The sequence below is a fragment of the Gadus chalcogrammus genome, chromosome 10 (assembly GCF_026213295.1).
Source record: "Gadus chalcogrammus isolate NIFS_2021 chromosome 10, NIFS_Gcha_1.0, whole genome shotgun sequence".
Classification (NCBI taxonomy): domain Eukaryota; kingdom Metazoa; phylum Chordata; class Actinopteri; order Gadiformes; family Gadidae; genus Gadus; species Gadus chalcogrammus.
In genome coordinates, this window is record NC_079421.1 from 14155402 (window position 1) to 14178377 (window position 22976).

At 45.0% G+C, this 22976-nt stretch overlaps 1 protein-coding gene across 2 annotated transcripts in view; it reads right to left on the reverse strand.

Annotated features, from left to right (window-relative positions):
- The window catches only part of atp8a1 (ATPase phospholipid transporting 8A1), a 103170-nt gene extending 83365 nt beyond the window's left edge, over positions 1 to 19805 (reverse strand). For both annotated transcript variants that reach the window (XM_056600066.1, XM_056600065.1), the window contains exons 1-3: positions 19432 to 19805; positions 4374 to 4488; positions 659 to 758 (exon numbers count right to left, since the gene is read on the reverse strand). In XM_056600066.1, the coding sequence (XP_056456041.1) occupies positions 659 to 758; positions 4374 to 4488; positions 19432 to 19480 (264 nt within the window). In that variant the 5' untranslated portion in view covers positions 19481 to 19805. The remainder of the gene's footprint in view (positions 1 to 658; positions 759 to 4373; positions 4489 to 19431) is intronic.
- Between the last annotated feature and the right edge of the window lie 3171 nt (positions 19806 to 22976).

The window sequence follows — 22976 nt, forward strand, 5'->3', positions numbered from 1 at the left end:
ATCATCTTTAAGAAACAGCTAGTGTGTGTGTGTGTATCAGCTTGTGGCCAGGAAGGTTGGGCTGGTCGCTGCAACACATGTACTCATACCGGTATGTTTATGCACTTCATGGTTTGTACAGTACAGCCCTGTCACACACTGGGCACTGTACAGCAAATGAAATATTGTCCACTTACTGCAACCAATGCATTTCCTCACCACATTATGTATGGTATAATATATATATCCTGAGCCCGTAGTCAAATCAAGTCTCTCATGGAGAGGGCCCCCATAAACATGCATTATTCATAAAGATAATACAACGGCACAGGGTGTGTGTGTGTGTGTGTGTGTGTGTGTGTGTGTGTGTGTGTGTGTGTGTGTGTGTGTGTGTGTGTGTGTGTGTGTGTGTGTGTGTGTGTGTGTGTGTGTGTGTGTGTGTGTGTGTGTGTGTGCGCGCTTGCCATAACGTATGCATGATTAGAATACAATAGAGCCTTGACATGTGGAGATCACGTCAAGGACGAGGCAGAAGGCGATTAAAAAATAAACAACGTCGTTCGCAATGTTAACGCCAAGGCTATACTCTAATCCCGTACCCGGGTATCGTCTATAACAGATATCCCGGGGCGCTTAATCGACCTTGTTCGCGAGGCCGCACGTCACTGTCGCGCCTTACCTGCAGGAGAGCGATGAAGAGGAAGAAGGAGTTGGCCGCCCTCCTGAACTGGGAGTATAGGAAGCGGGGGAGGAAGGTGAGGAGGTTGTACTTGGCCGTGCTGCAGGCCCCGGGATCAGGTTGGGGACGGCGGCGTTGGAGGAAGAGAGAGAAGGCAAAAAGGAAACAGACGACATGTTAACTGAAGGAACACTTCCTGAGGTTGACCACAAGTCACACCCGGATACAACAGAGTAGGAGGTGAATTGGGAATACTGGCATTGTCAAACCACACATTGGTTCCCATTTCATAGAATGGGTGGTAAAAAGCTGATGTAATTCGAAACACACGCATTCAATTAATTTATAAAACATACTGTTTAAAACATTTGCAACAGGCCGAAGGCTGTGTGTGTGTGTGTATGTTTGTGAAGTCTGTGTGTGTGGGTGTTGGTGATGGATGTGCGGTGGCAGGGGCCGGTAGACTGAATGACCATAAAGAATAATCAGAGGAAACCTGGGAGCTAGGGGATAGCCAGGGAGCGGCAGAGGGACGCTGGCGGACGGGAGGCCCAGACGTGAGGGCCGGTGCCAGGAATGGAGGGTAGGGGTGAGGGCTGAGGCTGGAGCCCTGATTGGAGCTTGGATTAGGTTTACAGTAGCATGATTTACAGCTGTGTTAAAGGGCTGGTCAGAACAGGCACTTTAGGGGGAGATATATATACACACACACCTTGATTTAAACCAAGCCACAGGCAGCGCTTTGCTATCTCATAAATGTGTATGAACAAACAGTCAAGCACACGCGCTTGAAGCCAAGCAAAGTCGTTTTTATCTCTTTCAGATTATCCTTCTTGACTGACGTGGTAGCCTAACATGATTAGTCCTGATGGGCAGGACCACATGGGCAGCATGCCTGCATATGGTGGTCCTCCAGGGACACACGAAAACAGAAATAAATGAATGGATGTGTGACGGGATTGTGGCTACCTGTGGAGGGATAGGCTCAAACTATCCCTTTCTAATCTCATCTCAGTGTCTGTCACAAATCACCATTGACCTTTGAGATTAATGCATCGGTCCGTCCGGCGTCCTTTGCGTGTTTTTGTACCGTGGTCTAAGGGGGAATCATTTGTCGTCGGCCTAATCCCTAACTATTCCTCCCGGGGTAGGAAGAGCTGCTTGGGCCTAATCGTTGATGATGAATCAGCCCTGCTGCTGCCCGTATCCAGCCTGCAGGCCAGCATGAGGCACAGAGTGCTGCCACCTCCCGCTCCGGTGCTATCTCTGAGCCAACCACTAAATAAAGAGTTACCTTAATCCGATAAACTGCTACGTGAGTGCTGGCTGAGTTACATAATGCCATCAGGTACGTTCCATTGGATTCGTGGGTGTGTCCACGTCAAACATTGTCAAAGGGAAGCATAAAGAGTATAGCTGGGAAAAATAAAACAAAAAACTTGCAGTGCAGTTCTTTATAGTGAAAGGACTTGGACAGGTCTGGATATTGATTTTTATATGAAGTATATTTTCAGTCTGTATTTTTCCCATCTAAATGCAAGCCCCTCGTCATCATTATAGTTATGGACAACTCAACAGAGACCCAAGTCAAGATGAGGGACTGGTTGGACCGGTCTTTATTCGTTTACACCTTGATAAACTACCCATGCATCTGTCAGTGGTACCATTACTTACTGCTATAACCTGGACCTCTGTTTGTGGGCACATTGTGTTGTGTTTATGGCTGTGTGTGTCAGCATAAAACCGGCCTTCTAAAGATCTTGTCTTGTGCTACAATTTGTAGTTGTCACAGGAAAGCTTTACATCCGAAATATGTATGATAAAATGATTGATTTGACAAAACTGAATACATTACTCACCCTCCCTTAGTCACACACTACATTGATGTATCACTAATTATCGGGTGGACACTTCTAAAAAAATAATAAAGACAGACAAGACAAGGTAAGAATTAAATGAAGATCAAATTCTAAACAAAATACAGAGCTTTGGAAAGATTCGAGGACAACCACCACAACATCACAGCCAACTCAACCATCCAATTAATTTGTATAAAGACCTCATTCCAGAGTCTTAGGCCCAATCCCCCAATCCCATTTCTACCCCTTACCCCTTCAAAACAAGGGGGAGGGTTAAGGGGTAGAAATGGGATTGGGCCTTAATGACTACTTCTCGATCTAGTCTTGCAGCTCCCATCTAAACCATGTGAATAATTCTTCAACAAAGGGTCAACAACACGTGGCGTCAACCCACCCAACCATCGCCATGTTCTCCCTCTTCCCCAAAGCTCCCCTTCTGCTGTACCTTCTTCCTTTGCCATCTGTGTGTTCCAGGGTTTGTGTTCCTCCCTTTTCAGAGCGGCTCATGCATCAGGAATGCGTACTACCACATCCCTCGACAGAGGACGGTCCGTCGGGACCTGACCTTCCAGCGCTAAGGCAGCTGCAGGCTCCCCTCACGCACCGCCGCCAGACACACACGGTCTCGGTCGGAAAAGATGCAGACAACCCCCGACCCACTGCTGTCCCATCCACTCCTCTCGCTCCGTGCGGACCTGACCCGCGTGTGACAGCGAGGCCTCGGCCGAGGGACCCCATTGGAGGACGCAAAGGAGCAGGTGTGTGTGTGAGGGAGAGCCATTGAGTGGCAGCCTCACCGCTGATAACTACATTTGGCCCGTTTTTATTAGTCTCTGAGGACTTGTGGAGGGAGAAGGAGAGAGCGAGAGGGCGGGCCGGGGTTAAAAGTGAGGGGTCACACCGTGGGGGAAACACTGACACCAGTGACAGAATGCGTCTTGGTTACCAAATTCAGGTTTAACAATAGCAGCACCCAAAGACGACCAGATAGACATGATGCGTCACCATCACAGAACAAAAGATATAGTATGATGATATAGTAGTATATATATATATATATATATATATAGGGTGTATATAATTAAACAATAATCCTGAAAGGGGAAGCCGCCGGTGTGCGTTATGGCCAGAGGCTGTTGCTGGATGATTTATGACTAAGGTTGTCCTTGGGCCATTGCTATGCACTCTATTTCTGTCACCTTCCAGGATGGAAACCCCTACTCACCAGCTCCATTTGACAATTCTATCAGGCTGTAAAAGACAATGTGTGAATATCTCTTCAAACTGGACACCGGCTCGATCCCAACGTCCCAATATCAATCACACGCAGATCAGAGAAATTGGTCCGGTGATCAGAAATTGGTATTTGGCTAATAAAAAGGTAAGCGGGAAATGGTGAAATTAGCTGTGATAAAATAAATAAAGTGCCGCCTGTCCAACTGCCAGTCAAACATGTTAGCAGCTAGCGTTGCGGGCCATGTGATATGGGACAGGGTATGTATAAGTTCCGTTTTTCCTGCGAACCTCTTCTGATGACACGGCGATAAGACTTGGAACTGCCGCTGTCTCTTTATCTTGAGAGGCCAAAGAACGGTCTAAAGACATGTGGTTTGTGGCTTGCATAGAAATGAACGTAGCACAGGAATTTTGCGTTGTCACCATCCAAAGGAAGCTTTCGCAGTTGTAGTTTACAGTTTGTGACTTACAGACTATGGTGTATTTGACCCGAGACGAACTATAAGAGTATAGATGTTCCATAGCCATATATATCCCTGAATACTGTTTCATGCGTCACACTGGTTCCTTGATCAATATAGTACAACTGCATGAGCATCATATTTCAGACCGCTTCTCACCTGACTCTGTTGCTGCAGAACTTTGTATACTGTTGCTGGTTGAGGAATATCAGCCGGCTGTCTCCATGGTCAGCCATCGACGTCTTCTCCGTGGAGTCCTCCGTGTTCTTGTAACCTGCATTACAAACAAGAAGCCAAAGTGCTTTATTGTCAAAGGCGGACTCATGGTCATTCTGTACAAAGTGATCTCATGAAAAGGCAAGGGTGAGGGAATCAGCAGGATAGAGGAGTGTGGCAGGCTGTGGTAAGCTGGCCATCTCGAGGTAGATAAGAGAACATGCAGTACCCTATGAATGCACCCTGGACACTTCAGAGCTCTCTGATAGTCATCGTCGCATGTCATTTGACCTCTGCTGGCCATGTGATGAACAGATGTTCGGTCCAAGCTTTAGCCACAGTGCAAGGTTACAGGTGAAGAAAGTTCATGGAACTAATACGCAGCACTGGCAGTTGGCACATAAGAACATCAACAAATCGTGTTGCAATATTTCAGGACCCTAAGATTTGATCTTTCAGGACTCTAAGATGTGAAGGCGATCTTATTTCAATAAACTTCTCCCATCTGCTTATTGAGCGAAGATCTCTAAACACCAATGTGCTGTCTTTTCACGGGGAGCTTCCTTGCATTGTCTTTTCAGCTTGGTGACAACGACTGCTAGAAGTCATGAGAGAAAAACTGTTTATTTCTACTTCCTGTTGGCTGGAGAGGATAATACCGTCAGATTGGGAGGTGAACAGTGAATCTGCATCCAAGAGGGTTTCTGAATATAGATTTGATGCGTTTGTTTCACCCTTTGCAGATGGCTGGACCTCCCTGGCCACATTTCTTGGCTCAGAAACCATAATTGGCGTCTAGACGGATTCTTATTCTTAGTATTGGAGCACCGGCGGGAAGTCAAATTAACCAAAGCACTTCACTGATGGATGTTGCAACTGCTACTCCAATAATATTAAAAGGTAACATCACTGGCCAAACTGTATGGACATTAACTTCATACAAAAGATAAAGCCTTAGGCTGACATTAGCATGTTAACATCATACACACAGAATACGCTGTAGTAACACAGTAACTTGCTGTATGCAAAAAACCAAAGCCTAAATAATACCTATAATACCTACAATTAAATAAAACCAGCAGGTCTGTGCACACTTGTGCAATGCTCATCTGCAATGGATTTACACTAGCACACACAAAATAACCGGTCTTACCTTTGATAATTATTGATTACTGCCAGTGGCAATTGAAAGAGAGATAGGCTTTGGTAAGACGTCATTTAAGTGCATTAACTATCGGTGTGGACCATTCAGTCCCAGCCCTTTCCTACGTTGTTCTCCAATGTACCTGATCACAACCAAGATGGTCTGGCTCATGTTGTGACCGAGCTCATAGCAGTAAGGTACCCCACCACCACGCTTTAGAAAAGCTTTTGCTGGCCGAAATCCCAGTGTCGGATTAAAAAGTTTCCATAGGTCATATTCACATTGTAATAGATAGAAGCAAACACATATCACTCATCAACAGTTCACTTCTTCCATAACCCTAAATCCCACTAGGACGGGTAAAATGTCATACGAGATGGGAATGAGATAAGGAACATAAGGAACACGGGTAGAGAGTAGCCCGCTTGCGCCGGATGCCCAGACGACCCTAAAGACTGTGTGCACAGGCTACGGTTGCACCACGCATAGTTCCCCTTGGGATTGCCTTCCAAAGTAGACTCTGCACTGGTGCCGGTGGAGAGGGGTGAGGGGGGAGGGCGGGGAGGGGTGGGGGAAAGAGGGATTGAGGGTGAGTGTTTAAACCGTGTTTAAATTTAGAGTTGAAGGAAGTTCCATTTAAAGGGGTGGAACAGGGAGGGGGGGGGGGGGGGGGAGGCAGTGCCTCTTTGAAAAGTCAACAACAACAACAAACTACAGTACGAGGCCAGTGTAACCAGAGGCCTTGGCGGGTATGCGATCCACACCCCCCTCCCTTTCCTCAAGTCCCCCTGCCCCCCCCTCCACTCTAATCCCTTTATTTCCGTCAACCCTCTGATCCGACACAATCTCCCTCACGTTCCGTCAACTCCATATCTTTAATTACATATCTGGTCATTTAAGTGATAACTTGGCCTCTCACAAAGGATTAGTAGGGAAGGACTGTGCCAACATCCCTCTTTCCCTCTCCCTCTCTCTCTCTAGCTCTCTAGGTCTCCACCTAGCCCGCTCTACCGCACATGTGTTCTCCGGGGCTAAAAATACCCAGTCCCCCCCCCCACCCCCCAACCCAACCCATCACGTCACCAGGGGCATCTGGGGTTGGCCATTCTCCTACTATTATGCAACGGCCCACCCAGACGACAGAGCAGCGTAGGTGGGTTATTGGATTAGTGTCGAGAGGGTTTGATGGTTCCAGAGGCTGGTCCCCGCTGCTGAGAGGGAAAACGCCACTACAAAGAAACACGAAACCCATTCATCGGATTGAGGCAGAACTGATGTTGTGTCTCCCTTTGGGGCTGGCCGATGTCAGCGTGCTGTGTTCTGTCAAGAGCTGGTGTGATCAGCAGCAGCGCGATGGAAAAGCATGCATTGTGACAATATACTGTATGATGTCATTTTGATAACTTGTGCCTTGCATTAGAAAGCACACAGCTTCCATAGTAGGAGATTACTTTAAAGCGAATTAGTGGATGGACATGGTGTCTTCTTTTTTTTTTTGTGCAAAGGGGAACTACCGCTGCACTTCTGTGGATGAAGGAACACCATAAACATCACACCTTGCTATAGTGACGTTAATTAAATGACTTACCCGTTATTATTAGACACAGCTTTTTGGTATCTTTGACCATGTTTTAACATTTAAATAGCGTTCTAATACATTCGTTATTAAACCCATCCAAAACAATTAACCCAACCGCTTGCTGCAACCTTTTATTTCTACTGGGGATTTCGGATAATTCAGTTATTCAAATTATTTGAGTCCTTGCAGTTGAGTCCTTGCAGTACAAACAGTTTAGGTCTATAAGAAGGAGCCTAAGGAGAACATGAAAAAGCCTGAGGAAATTAGCTAAACGAATGGCCTGTGGCATTAGCACAAAAGAAACCTGGATATCTTTTTTAACTATGTGGTCCCTTATTGATGCTGAGGAGGTGGCTGGAATACAATAAAATGTTAGTTTCAAATTGCAATTTTTTATTTGAAAAGAAACCGGGTGGAGAAAACACACATAAGGAATGTCATTGTTTCCTACTGTTTCCCATCCGGATGACGAGTCACGTTGCATGTCGTGGTTAGGCCTAAAAAAAAAAATTGGTTGGTTCCGGTTTCCGACAGACCCTGTCAATTTATTTGTGACCCAAATTATTTTATGAGCTTTAAAAAAAAAAAATGGAAACTATAACTACGTTTTTGTACAGCACCTCTTCATTCTGTACAAGGATGAGCGAATTTTCTCGTTTTTAAATTAAAAGAACCTACCCATCATTCGCTGCCGCTGGAAAAAATAAAATAAAAAAATTAAATAAATTCCCTACCTACCCATGACCTCAACTGACAACCAACAGGAACCAAACTTATCTGGATAAAAGGACGGACCGGTCAGTACTTCAAAGCCTTGGTGGTCCTCCAAGATGTCCCTGAAGAGCCCAGGCGAGCCGAGTGCCGACAGAGATTGATTAAGAACAAGGTCCAAGACTCAAATTGACCCGGTCACCTGGAATTTTATTCCAGGCAACACATCTAAGCGTGTCTCTGACTTTGCACTATTGTTTAGCGGGTGCACAATGTCATTGGAGAGATAAAAAAACAAGTCAAAGTAATGAATGAATGGTTTTAAGATGCTTTGGACAAAAGTGTCAGCTAAACGTCCTAAATAAATGTGACCTGTGAGCAGTTGTTTGTGTTTTTAACATTCTTCACAGTCTGGAGATACAATCTACAGTAGATGCAGATGGTTTTAAGAGTACGATATAGAATTCATTTAAGCAGAAGCAGCATTTTAAGTATGTGCAAATTCTCATTATATCTAGTTGGCTCCGTCTTCCACTGTTTCACCATTTGTTCTTTGCTTCCAATATTACAGGTACCTCAGATTCAGACAAGGCTCTTAGCTGGGATTTCTAAATAGTACAGCTGAATGCACGAACAGGTGTTCAGGACAAGGAGACAGCCGTGATTAGAGGTGAAAGAAAAAGGATCCAAAAGCCAAGTTGGATCCCACTTTCTAATTGACTTTGGGCTGGCAGCATGCAGGGCTGCATGCTAATTAACTAATTCATCCTGCTTCATATTTTGTAACCAGCACCAACTCAAAGTGTTGGTCTTGATGATTTGAATTGTAAAATGGTCTACATTTTGCCCGACTTTATGAACAATTTAAAATAATGACTAGTCGGATGGTCAGAATTCAAGATTTCTATATTCTTTTTTTAAGGAATCATAAAAACACACTTTTAGCTTCACATCAGCCTTCAGCTGTATATGCCTAAACAGGCCACAACCATGCATCGCAACAGACCATTCTCTGTCATGTCAACAGTGGGGGAACCAGACTCAGTGACAAAGGATCTAATTGAATCACATCTCCACTGAGTAATGTTGATGAATGCTCTTCCAAAAGAACATGCCCATTACCACCAGATGAGAGATGGAGTCCAGCTTGCGCTAAAAAAAGTCCTCCCCAACCTATTTAGGGGGGCTGGGGGCTGGCATTTGCATGAGTCCCATTGATAAATCACAGCATAAATAATCGAATACAATAAAATAGAAACCGTGCGTGTGCCAGGGTGGACGAAACCAGAGTTCAGGTGCTTGCGCATGGAAACTGGAGCATAGCGTGTGTGTAAAGTAGCCGACAGCTTTAGAAGTGCCTGATGGGACCCCTCTAGATTCAGGATGGGTTCCTCCCAGCAGGGGCCTGCATACTGGAGATGGCCAGGTGGTGCATTGCGCAAGGGATGCCTGGCACTGGGACAATTCAATTTACCCCCTTTGAACACCTACGTACTCTGGGGCAGCCTTTTGCATGTGGTAACGAGGAGTTTATCCAAAGTCAATATGTAGTCAAATCAGTTTTTTATGCAAGAGGACTAGAATAGCCTTACTACGCAAATTAATGACCATAGGCCATAGGCTTCTCATTAAAAGGGAATTGCTTTAAAGATTTTTTGATAACAAATGCAATAAAAGATTTAACAGATTAACATTGGTTTAAATTGAATGCTAAAAAATCTCTCGCTTTAAATTATTGGCAAAATTGACCACAGAAAAAGTTGTAATTGATAAAAAACAGATTGTTTTATTATTGTTGATAGAAACAGCCTTAATTGGAATGTGAATTTGATACAAAAAGTGACATCCTCATCAAAGAACTAGGCTAAACTTCGGCTATGGGAGACATTAAGAGCTGGGACAGCACCGACATCAAACAGCCAGGCTTTCAGGGGGAGGCGGTAGGATAATTTAGCAGAAGGCAACAAGGGGGGGGGGGTTCAAAATAGCCTGTCCCAACCTCCCCCTGCAGAGGCATTTGTCTCTTCCGTCGTGTCAGTTTAATTTCCTCAGTCGCTGCCACCCATGAACGCAGCGTGGACAGCGGACCCAGCCAATGGCACAGATTCCTGCTCGCTAACTGCTCTTAGTATTCCCTGGTGGACTTCCCTGGCTCCGTCAGCGTTCGTTTCAATTACCGCGGGCAGAGTCGCAGCTCAACCACACAGCCTACAGTGGCAGGGGGGGGGGGGGGGGGGGGGGGGGGGGCGTGAGAACAGCCGTGATGAACATTAACTCGTCTCTGACCACCATGCATCACTACCAGGCACTAACGCATTCTACCAACGTCATCACCCTAATTCAGTTAGCCCGTAACCGGCAGATCAGAGCTTAGCGGAGAAATATTCAAAAAAAGGTGAAGCTTTAAGGAGAATTAGGAAGGAAATGAACAGAGGGGAGGCTGAGAGAGCTGGGGTTCTTTTTAAAATGAGTGGCCGGAGAAGTGTGGGGGGCGGGCGGGGGGGGGGGGGGGGGGGGGGGGGGGAGTAGGAGGACAGCATGGCACCGGAGGGGAAGCCCCAAGAGGAGGGATCAATGCCACCAAGTGTCGTAATGAGTTTGGACACGGGCCAGATGTCAGGATTATCCCATGTGTCAGCCAGCAGACAGACGGGCGGAACAATGCTGACAAGGGTCACACATATCGGATGGGGTGCCCACTAGGGAAAAACTGGACACAGCATGCCTTGTGTGATGGAAAATCCACATGTCACGTTTTTCTTTATGAACTTTGGTTGTGTATACTATTCCGTGTATGATCTTGCCATCCTGCTATTCTGCAGGGTCTTCTAAAATGTAAATCTTAGTGTTTCATGTGATGTAATCTGGTTTCACATTCCGTTTCCGTGTTATAGTTTGGTTTGGGCCTGTTTTCCTTGACCCCCTGGGGAGCGCAGAGAAGCAAAAGGTGATAAGGAACAGCCTCAACTACCTTCTCAACCTATTAAGGAACTACAATCAATAGCTTAACATCTGGTTAACAAAGGCTTTTGGTTTATTGGGGGCCCACTAGCCTCAAGGATCCGATCTAAGTGTATAAAAACTCCTGACTTTAGTCACTCAGTGGACTTCCGAGCGTACCTTTAGAGTATGAAATAAGACGCAGGGCGAACTCCCATCTGATGCCTCAGATTATTGTAGTGTATGCCTGTTATGTTGTTTGTTGATGCATGTGGTGATGTATTTTTGTTTGTACTATTATAACAAACATATATGACCACCAATTGTCTACCTATTGTCTAAGTATTGTGTGCTTTTTGCATCTAAATATCTCATCTGTCTTAAACGCAAACTCTGATAGAGAAATTGCCACGACACTTGGCATTGGGCAAGACCCTCGCCCTCTCTCGCTCTTTCCCCTACTACATCATTTTGGGCTCTGCTTCTCGGTTTTAAGGCATTGTTTTTACCTACACAAACAAAGCGCAGGGAAATCCTTTTCGTGGCACATGAGTTGGAACGATATTCAAAGCTCAAAAATAACATCATGTGTAAATCCAGCCAGGCGACCTTTTAATAGAACTAGTCAGATGCCAGGGAAGATTCCCCTCGGCCTGATATAGCATCAGCTTAGCTGCTATGTGTTTGGGCCATTGCTTTGCAAAAGTTTAGCAAAGTTGTTAATGGTTGATTAAAGTTAACCAAGTGTCCACTAAGGTTAACCTCCCAAGTGAACCATTGTCATTAGTTCCCAGTTTTCCTCTGGACATGTCTTGCTACAGCTAGAAAGTGTGTTGGAAATGTATTTTTATAATAAGGATAAGAAGTAGAAAATAATCTATAGGTAAATTCATGGTCTCCCCATGTTATCATGTATTCTCGAAATGTTGTTTTGCACTTGAACATTATGCAAAAATCACAATGTTTCAAAAGTTTACTTAAAAATAGCAATACAATGACGCACGTTGCAATTCAACAGTGACTTGTCTAGTTTGTACTGCTTCCAATTTGGTGGAAACATTATACAGTAAGTTTCCGGCTCATCGATAATAATATCCATAAGAAGCTTACCGAAATGCATCAAAATTCAAGTCACATCGGATATGCACATTGTGATAAACACTGCAGAGTGCTTTTAAAATACCACACTCTCTCTCCCTTGGTATACGGCCTAACTGGGTGGTGATGGGGCCAGATCAAGCACTACCACATCAATGCAAGATAATGGCTGTAAGACTGTCAACACAAGCAATATTAAATGCAACCGATGGCAGAGTGACAGGAGCAATAAAACCCGAGTCATGTAGAATCACTGCAGCTCGCCCCTTGTCTGTTTGCTTAGCTCGCCCTTCCAATCTCACACCTCGCGTCCTCACAACCTAAACACCTAGTCGCAATAAAAAGGGGATGGAGGTGTTATGGCCAACAATACGTAGGGTAATGGGCCTAATGATGGCCTACGAAACCCCCCTGAGGTTCAGAACCATAGTCCGGCCCTTTCTAATACCGCTCTGCAATTGCGGCCCATCCACGGTTGTGTAAGAATGAGGCCATCAATAATGGTGTGTGGTATATTGGATTTCTTTCTTTTTTTTCCCTTCAACATCGCCCGTGCGTCGTAGTGATTTACACTAGATGGCTTCATTGTAAAAAAGCACAGGCCTACAAGGGGTATTTTCAGGAAAAGACCCATCACTCTGAATATATATATAAATGTAGCAGCTTCAAGATGATCAAAAATAATTGGGGAGATTTCACATCGGCCAGAATAAGATGCCCAGGGCGATGTGTTTGGGAACGGCGGGCCAGTATTGAGCAAGCTCTAATGAAGGCAAAAGATTCATTGGCTGGTCAATAAGGCCGTGAAAAACGGGGCCACGAGATTGGATCGTGCCAGACTCCCACACTCATTCATTCAGTGGTGCCACGGTGGATGAGGCTCTCCCATCGATTCAGCCAAACCCAAACCCCCGTCAGGAGCTCCTCGATCACGCGCAGTAGCAGAGACGGTGCCGCTTAGTAATTTACGGAGGAGACCGACACAACAGGGGATGCAGTGACATGATTGGTTAGAGGGGATCAGTGGTACCATTGCAAGGGTTTTTTGTTTGTATTGCTTTTTTGTGTTAGTAATTTATCGATTTTAATACCTCTAAACATTCAACCAACTCTGCACCATGGCAATACTTTTCCAATTTTTAAGACGCAATTAAAATCGTGTTGACATTTTCAAAGTCATAAAAATGATTAAGTCAACATCAAAATATTCCAAAGGCAATTAACATTCTGTTCATTAGTTGCAATTAACAAACTGTCAACACTGGAAGGGGCTCTACATCATATGTTTCAATATCATAATTGCAATACAACTGGTTTCCACTCCTCTGAAACAGCTGGCCAACCTCCCTTTAGCACAATGCAATTTTATCAAAAGGATCATATCACGTTTCTCCTACATTTGTCCCGTGCTAATTACCGGCATTATCTGGAAATTGTGTTGTATTAGAGACGTTGAATACACTCTGGATGCCATTGTGTGTCCACTTTAGGTTGAACGTCCAGCCGTCCCTGCCCTGAGCATCTCTTAGGTCTGACAGCCCTAGATCTTCACCACCAACACACAGCCCCTATATGAGCTTATCACCAGCGTTGACAGATCTCAACATGACTCATTTAGACCAGATAAATATTTCAGTACGCACCGCTGCCACCGCCGTCATCTATTCACAAGAAAAGACAAAGCGCAGAGAACGGACCTGATCTGCTTGAGTTTATGAATTAGTGAAAATCTGTAGAGATGGGATATGGATCTAGGCTAAATCCACCCACCAGTGTCCATAAGTCGCTTATCGGATCACTGTGCTTGTAAGCAGCACTCGCGACAACAGGGCAACCGCGGAATTCACCACGACCACCACTACTACTACCACCACCACCACCACCACCACCACCACCACCACCACCACCACCACCCCCGCCCCCGCGGCGTCCCCTCCCCCACCCCTCAGCCTTTAGGCCAGGGAAGCGTACCGACGGTTACTCCAGGAACAGGGCTAGCCCCGGCAGCTGGGGGTGGGCTGTGACATCACAGGGCTGGCGTGGCTTAGCATGGGATCAGCAGGGACAGAAAACCTTTCCACTGCGAATGACAGGAGCCTCATCCTTCAGCAATGGCAGGGGAGGGATGGAAATAATTCTACATTTCTAAATGCCACCGTCAGTCATTGTTTCGTTGTTTGTCGCTCCGAGCCTTCGACATAGTCAAACCGAAAAAGATCCTCTGGAATTTCTAGTACACACTTTTGATTGTAACAGCCCCGTTACTGAAGTAACCGAACGGAACGTCCACCACAACAGCGCACACTTGTGAATGCATGACACCAACTGTTAATTGTTTGACCCCACCCCCCACTTCTGGGATGCCATGGCAACAAGCCTCGTTGGGTTTGACACGTCCACGTTGGCAATCTGCCGCGTCTCAAAGTGATAATGAATGGCTGCACCCGGTTTCCCAAAGAAACATTCATTTTGCACCATGGAAGTGGAATCCTTCCATGGGCCCCTTCTCAGGCGATCCTCCCTTTACCACCTGGCCTTTGGTGAAACAATGATCCATGGGCATTTAAGGGTTATGGTCTATTTTATGTCATCTATTAATATGAGGGTTTTAGATGTCGAACCACTTGTTTAGTGGGTCTCAGAAGCTTTTATGACTGTCATTTGAATAAAGGATAGTATTAATAGACATTGCCCATCCTCTCACGTAAACATACTGAATATGCAAGTTAATCCCGATTTAGCTTTAGAAAATTTGAATGAAAAAAATAGAATCAAATGTTTCGGGTACACAGAAAAATAGGTGCTGCTGCTGAATACCATCATTTCAGCCCTTCAAATGATCCAGAAAGCAGGAATCAGGGAACATTATCAAAAGTTCCCTGATTTAAAAATAGGTTTCACACCTGATGACAATTTACTATAGACTTTGACAATGGTCAGGCCTGCTGGATAAGTGATGCTCGTTGACCTATTTGATAAAATAGCTTGGCGAGGTGCCATATCAAACCCAGTCCCCCAATATATTGTTGATCTTATGTACCATTGACCTTCCAATTATTATGCATGGCCTGTTGCCTAATCACCAGGCTCTCAATGATGATAGATTATTTGATTGGTAGGAGCTTTACTATTGATCCCCCCCCCCTTGTACTATTGAACACAACTCTGATATCATTCTTGAATAAGACGATCTACACAGGGTAAAACAAAACCGATAAGTCATATCACTTTCACTGTCACTTTTCCATCGTGTCTGTACGATGGTGTATTTTCTATACACAATTCTAACCATAATATAGTAAAGTTGTTATACCCAATTTATAATCACCCTTCAGTCCCCAAAGGCAAAGACAGACATCAGTGGGAAGATGTTTCAGAGGCCAAATTCACCTTTCAGATGAGTCCCAAAGCCAATATATGGACACGAGGAGTCAGGAATTGAGAGTGGCTATAAGTCCATTCCTGGAAGCAGGCTGTCAACTGTCAGCCGGCAGGATTGCCACTGGGGTGACATAGTTGTATGTCAAGCTGAGAGCAGAAAACAGTCTCATGACCGGAGACTCAAAAACAGTGGGGGGGGGGGGGGGGCGTGGGGCTCAAGGACAGCACTGGTTTCATCTTGCTGACCATTGATGGTGTTCCCTTCCACTGGAGTGCAGCCTCCTGATGCCTGACCATCTGACCTTGCAGTCCTCCTGCGACAAAACCCACCCTACCTCTCATTGGGTGTGTGGGTCCTAGACCCCTCTTTAGCCAGCTCCTTTTGTTTCATCATCACGGCATCATCATCACATCATTCACAATTTATTTTACCGCTTTATTGATTAGTTATTTGATGTTCAGGTTCAGCTGAGAGAGAGAGAGAGAGAGAGAGAGAGAGAGAGAGAGAGAGAGAGAGAGAGAGAGAGAGAGAGAGAGAGAGAGAGAGAGAGAGAGAGAGAGAGAGAGAGAGAGAGAGAGAGAGAGAGAGAGAGAGAGAGAGAGAGAGAGAGAGAGAGAGAAGAGAGAGAGAGAGAGAGAGAGAGAGAGAGAGAGAGAGAGAGAGAGAGAGAGAGAGAGAGAGAGAGAGAGAGAGACGAGTTCTGTCCTCTGAGGCCGTGGTAAGACTGTTATGTGGAGTTGGTGCGTGGTTGCGTCATTCCGCTCTGAGCCTATGTTTGGCATGCAGTCGTTAAATGGCTCATAAACAGGACTTCATCTGAACTTGGGGTCACTGCTAAGGGCTGACTCCAGATCAGAGGATCAAATCCATTTCATAAAATAGATCACTCACATCCTCAAGTTGGACAACTGCAAGCAGGGGTAAAGACATAAAGCTGAATTTCAAAATACATTTTCCACAAAGACAAAATAAAATGTTTTAGTGCGTAATTGACTATGCTAACAATGTTTGCAACATAGATGCTGCATTGGCAGTACTGAGCGGCTGTTTTTAGAAAAGCTTTGCATGGCATTTCACCTTACTACAGCTCTGAAGGCAAGGTTTTATCATTTAAATCTAAGAAGAACGCATACATAACTTGTGCCGTCACTGTAGTGGGCAGTGAAAACCTTGCCAACTGCAATCATCTGCATAGAAAGGCAGCCTGCTTGGGCTTGTTGTATCGGCTTTCTATCCATCACAGCTACAGGAGATCATTTCTCATTCAATTTCAAAAGATCTCTATTCTGTCATATTATTATAAACCTAACTAATTCAGACGTTACAAAGATCTATCTAATTATAATAAATTATGTTACACGTCTGCAGCCTAGATATTGTTTATCAAGATGACAAACAAGTAATAAATGCTTATTTATTTTACAATCAAATAAAATCAATAAATTACCACCTTATGGTGTTTCGGTATGCCTGGTAGGTGCAAAAGTCTTGGTCAGAAGACCATTTTGATAAACCAGTTCTCTGCTCATCACCATATATAATCATCAATAACTGAAAGTCAACCAATAAAAAAAATTAGAATCTCAAGAGACCTAGCATTTACTCCAAAAATAATTGGAAATGCAATGTTATTTTAGCCTACATGTGTTCATCATGCCTGCAAGAGAGTCATTCAGAAACCCTCCACCACACAGCCACCTGCCTCTACTGCTGCACTGCCTCGTAGCCCGAAGAGCAGAACCCGACACGACGGGGAAAACCCAGTGTGTAAAGACGCGCACATTACATCGCTGCAGGTTAGCGATGGAGGGCAGGATGGGAAAGTGGAAAATGTTGGCGGGGGGAGATGTCCTACAGCCGTGGAAGATGGGAAACAGAATAGGAAGCCTGCAGGGCCCTCGGTAGGACACGCCAGCGCCCCCCCCGGACAGGGGATTTAGTAGCGTGTTGGGCTTTTGTGCAGCGCTATTATCAGCCAGTGATCCGCTGGGCACACGGGCAGCTCTGGAGCAGCCACTCAGAAGGGAGCGGTCTCCTGCACTCCCTGGGCTGTGAGCACCACTCACACACAGGCTTAGCCGCCGGTGATGTTCACAAAGCCACAGTCGAGCAGGAACTGATTCTTCACTGTGACATGCATGTATTCTCGGAAGAATAAGAAGAAGTGAGATAAGCCCACTGATAAGCACTAGCTTTAATTTGTATTTTATAGAATGATGATGATAAATAATATAGCTAAATAAATAGCATTCTGTCGTATGAAAGATTGACTGCAAAAGGCACATTTTTAGCTTGTTTCTACTGGTTCGTATCGCCTCCACTGGCTTCTCTGTAGCAGGCATGCAGCCTGCATCAGGTTGAAATCCTTGATGTTAGCATTCACTGGCTCACCCTCCCTCATCCACATCCCCCATCCGCCCTCATGTCCCGAGCCGCCCTCTGAGCTCCACTAATGTACGGGGTAAGGCACTGGCTCGCCACTGAACGGGTCTCGTTTTCAGAGCTGGTACCTCGATGGTCTGACGCTTCTCTTTTGAATTTTCAAAAAAACATCAGACAGCCCAAACAGGATTGTAATCCTTTTTGTTTTCTGCAAAACCCATTATCATACCGCTCATCGCTGGAGCTTCTGAACAATGCACCGCTCACAAAGACATAATAAATAATAAAATAAGCTGCATCGGTCTCTCAGTCAATACAAAAAAAAATAAAAAATTAAAATTGAATGAACACCTGCACACTGACAGCGGCCGTATCACAGTGCTGTGCCACAGAACCCCCATGTGTCTTGGATCAAACCTGTTGTGGCAACAGATCGAGACAAAGAGGTGAGGCCAGCGCTGTGACACGTGTTGGACGGGTCTGGGAAGTGTGACTCAGAGGAGGATGATGGACAGGCCATGGGTGGATTAGTTGGTAAGCCTGGCAGAGGGCTGCCCTTTCTGGATGGACGCTACGGCCGATGTTCTGGGGTGATTAAATAATAAAACCCAGGGGAGGTGGGGGCATGTAGGCCGCTACGGGGTGGATTCGGGAATGTGGGTGCTATCAGGTAACATGGTTAACAATGCAGTGAGTGATTAGAGGTTGCCAACATTAGAATGCTGGGGCACTTGGTAGTCCTCCAAGCCTAAAATAACCCAATGATTACTACAACTAGGGATACGCTTTAAAGGTGAGAAAAATGGGTGGAGGAGGTAAGGAGAAGGATTGCATATCGCAGCTAGTCCTACTGAGGAAGAATGCCCTTTCTTAGCAAAATTGTCTGTCATGGTAGGCTTTTCGGAGGGAATCAGCATAAAGTGCTGCATAATTTATGTGTTAGCTCTTTTGACTGCAGCAGCAACAGCAGCAATAGACAATAGCCTTCTCAGGAATATGTGCTGAAACTGAATTATTGATAATTTCACCAATAAATACACAACAGAATGCAATGTTCACGTATCACAACCTGAAGCCCCTCAGTGCTGCAGCCAGGATACCATTACGTAAATAGCTATAGAGCGGATGGAAAGTAAATGTAAAAGGGTTTATTTTAGAGCTCTCAGCTGTACACAAACTAATGAAAACTGTATGACTTACTCCTTTGCTGAAAGCAAGCTCTCTGTAACGAATTCAAGTACGAAGCAACCATACAATTGGGGGGGGGGGGGGGGGGTCGTAGTAGTAATAGCTGCACTGCAGCTCAGTTAAACAAGCAACATGTGGGGTCATTCTTGCTAAGTAAACATGCATGCATTTGTGTCTTCAGTCAAGTTGACCAATGTGCTCGCATCCCCCTTTTCTCTAATGGAGACCACCGTGGTGAAAAGGAAAGTTAAAGATATGTAACAGTTGCAACCATACTCATTCAGGACTACAGTGTCGAATAAGAATTTATCAGTGTCATTTTTTTTCCTCCCTCACGGCCGACGAGGCGGTTCATCAAGCCGAGCCTGTCTCAAACCTGACGACAGGATCAGGCCTGCGGTAGCACAAGGTGATGGGTGGGCTATGAAGTTGGTAGCTTAACAGTCAGAGCGCTAGCTAGCAAGTTACCGGGTAGTTTCCCATAGAGCTGCCCGCCTTACAGTGGCACAGCGGACCACATCCAGCACTGTCTTATTATCCTACGGCTCCCTACACCTGCACGGCGGCGTGTACTCACCCTCGGCACGGGACCGGAGGTCCGACATCGTCCTTTGAACGGGCGGCATCTCGTCTGCCCGACCGGTAGCGGAGCCGACGGGCACCTGTCAAACGCGGCTTATGACACTCTCCCCGGGTCTTCTTTTCTACTCGTCTAGGAATGATAGAACCGACATTAATGTGACTAAGTAAGCTCTATCATGCGGACAGCGGTAGCGCTGCGTCTTCCCTCCAATTGAGCTGAGGATCGTGAACGTTCATCGCCTTGAAACCAACCGCAGCCCTCACGACTTCACGGATTCCCCCGCATCCCTGTGTACACAGAGAGTATGAGAGCAGAGACGTGGTTGAAATAACAGAGAGGAACACAGGTTTCCAGTGCGACGAGGGGGGGGGACGCTGCCGCTTCACAATATGGACTGTACCATCTGCGTGGTAGGGGGGCGGCGGTCGTATTACTTCATACGAATATGATAAATGTAAATGAAAATATATAGATTTGAAGTTGACTATTTTGGCGAAATTGAAGGAGGACAGACGTCGAGCTCGAAAAATATCGGGTGTTTTCTGTTGAAGTTGATTGAGTAGATATTGATTGGCTCAATATATTGTTATTCGGTGAATCCTATGGGTTGCTCACTGCAGTCGTTGTCAGCTTTGAGGAAACGAGCAAACTAGTTTGTGTGCGTCTAGACCTATTATCTATCCTTATCTCCAATGCATAAGGCCATTCAGTAACACAATCAGTTAAAGTAGGCTACAAAATGACTCGCGGCAAAAATGCACTTTCCTTATTTGCACTTATTGAGTGTATTGTGGTATTTATTTTAACCCCATGTCATATGAATAACGGAGTTGCACGTACACTTGTTTCCATGCTGCACGATGCAAGGGGTGTCATAAATTACAAAACAACCAAATGTGAATCCCTTATGTCCTACAGGCGTTAATCTGGCTATCTATATATAGGCCTTGGCCTACTATCAAAACTCATCATGACACAAATAGGCCTACGGTATAGATTAGCCCAGCTGTTAACTTACCTAAACTATTTACAATAATCTAAGGTTTGTTCTATTTTATAGTTTAGGAATAGCTGGAGTAGACCTACTATTACTACTACGAGGCGAACTTCCCCCTCAACTCAGAGCCCTCTTTGTTGACGTTTCCAAGACTGCAATTGAATTACCATTTTAATCACGTGGGTCATTTTAACCACACGGCCTATTTCTTCTTAATTAATTTATGCTTGGAGGAAAATGCAGACGCTTCTACATGAAGAATGTGTCTTGATGGGTCATTTCGGGGAGGACAGCCTGGAGGGTAAAAGCAGATATAGTTTCGGTTTTTATTTCAGTTGCATATCAAATACTGCCCAGCTTTTGAATAAGCAGCAGTTGAAGTCATTATGTCATCGTAGTGTTATCATTACTTTTTCATTCTGATTTCAACTGAAGGCTGGTTTGAAGTTAGGTCTGACTCCATGAGCCAGGGCGGTCTATTGTGTGCTACCACGTCCTTAAAAGCCTGCTTGATCAATATGTACTAAACCTGTTTGCATTATCCTGGATAGGTGGCTGTTGATATATTCTGGTCTGCATCCTACCTGTAAACCAAACTGTTTACCACATGCAAATACAAGTATGGAAGAATCTCTGACTTACACTACAATATCTGAAGGGATTGGCTTTTTACTGCAGCTGGGAGGAATCCGTATCACACCAGAGGCTGCATGTGTAGCACCACCACCCCTGCAGTCGCCTGAGTGAACTTCAGCTCCTGACATTTCCTTACCGTGTGTGTGTGTGTGTGTGTGTGTGTGTGTGTGTGTGTGTGTGTGTGTGTGTGTGTGTGTGTGTGTGTGTGTGTGTGTGTGTGTGTGTGTGTGTGTGTGTGTGTGTGTGTGTGTGTGTGTGTGTGTGTGTGTGTGTTCATGCGTGTGTGCATCTTTGTAAGGGCTGCCGAACAAAGGCCTGTTGTAAACCTATGAACCATGTTGTGCATATTCCCTATACCACTGTTAGGTTGTCTCTGTACATGTACTTGACTGAAGCCATTTCTGTGTTCAACGTCAGCCCCCTAGCAGACTGAGGCCAATAGTAACTACTGGTATACTGATTTGTGTATATATCTTAAACAGTTGAATAGAGGTATTACCCCGTCTACCCAGCTACCCCGTCTAATCCTAAATGGAATACAGAATATTCTAGATGTTCAGAGAGATAATATCCCTATTTGACGATGTCTTCATGCTATCCTCTGTTCAGGGTGGATCCTTTCTTTTCCAAAGATTTCCTTTCTCCCTGCCGCTGCACCTAATTCAACATCAGAACGGCAGAGAGAGGATCTGGGTCTGTGCCTCCTGTGGTTGCTAGGCAACAGTCAGACGAAGCCTGCCTCTTCGATTATGGGCACAGGGTTTTTGTGTTTCAGAACAAATTAGTCGAGAATAACGCCTCGCGTCAAAATCCCCGTCCCAGTCAAAACCCCGGGGCCCAAAGGTGGGGGAAATATGTTACACAATTAATGTATTATGTATGTTAACTAAAATAACGTTGCATCTTCTTTGTTTTCTCTTTTTTTTTCTCCTTACCTTGAATAAAAGATAGACTACCTGTTATCGAATTAAACAAAGCTCTAACGCGCCCTCAATTCAATAAGTAGGCTAGATGTATGGTTCTGAGAGAGTACCAAAAGGCATTTGGTGCAGGGCCATGTGTACAATGGGAGAAATATTCCTACCAAAATATGTTGTCTTAAGCATAATTAAACAAGGAATAAGTGAATAGATAGTATGTGAATACTTTTAGTATCTTATTTAGCAGTAATAGGCCGCTTGTCATGAGTCAGTTGTAATAAAGGTGTTTAATAATAGCTTGGAATTTAATTTGTGTTCGTCTATTTTACAACAGAGACTTTTGAATATTTAGCTTGGCTATTGAATCATCATAAATGTGTATATTCTGCATTTCTGTCAGCCCTCTGACATGAACGTCACATGAGCCTGTGACGTTATGGTCGGAGACCCAGGGCTCAGTCAGGCAGGCCGGTGACGATGTATTCAGGCCATAATAGGATTGCCTGGTTGGCTCTCACCCCAGACCAAATTTGGTCCCACTGTAGCTCGTTGATGATTGAGTCTTTACTGTTAACTACCAGAACCCATGTGATTTTATGTAGCCGCCCTGTGGAGGGAATGGACGATATTGATTACAATATGTAGCCTACAAACAGGCTATGGTTTGCACGGTACAGTCACTGCTTTGTTGCTCATAAAACAAACAATTACGTCTTTATTTGCTACTTTGCTACTGTCTCTCCATTGTCCCTGACCCTGACCCCAACTTCTTATATTCTGCAAAGTTTTGCAGCCGGTGGCAACTTCAAGCCCTCTATTATATTTCATAGCAGGGAGCCAATGCACAATTCTAGTTAAAAACGAAAAATACATCTATGGCTGCACCCTGGGCATCCCATCCACCCCCTCCACCTTTGTGTCAATGGATCACTCCCTCCCTTTAGTGCTGTTCACTGGGCTGCAATGATTTGGTCATTAAAGGAGAA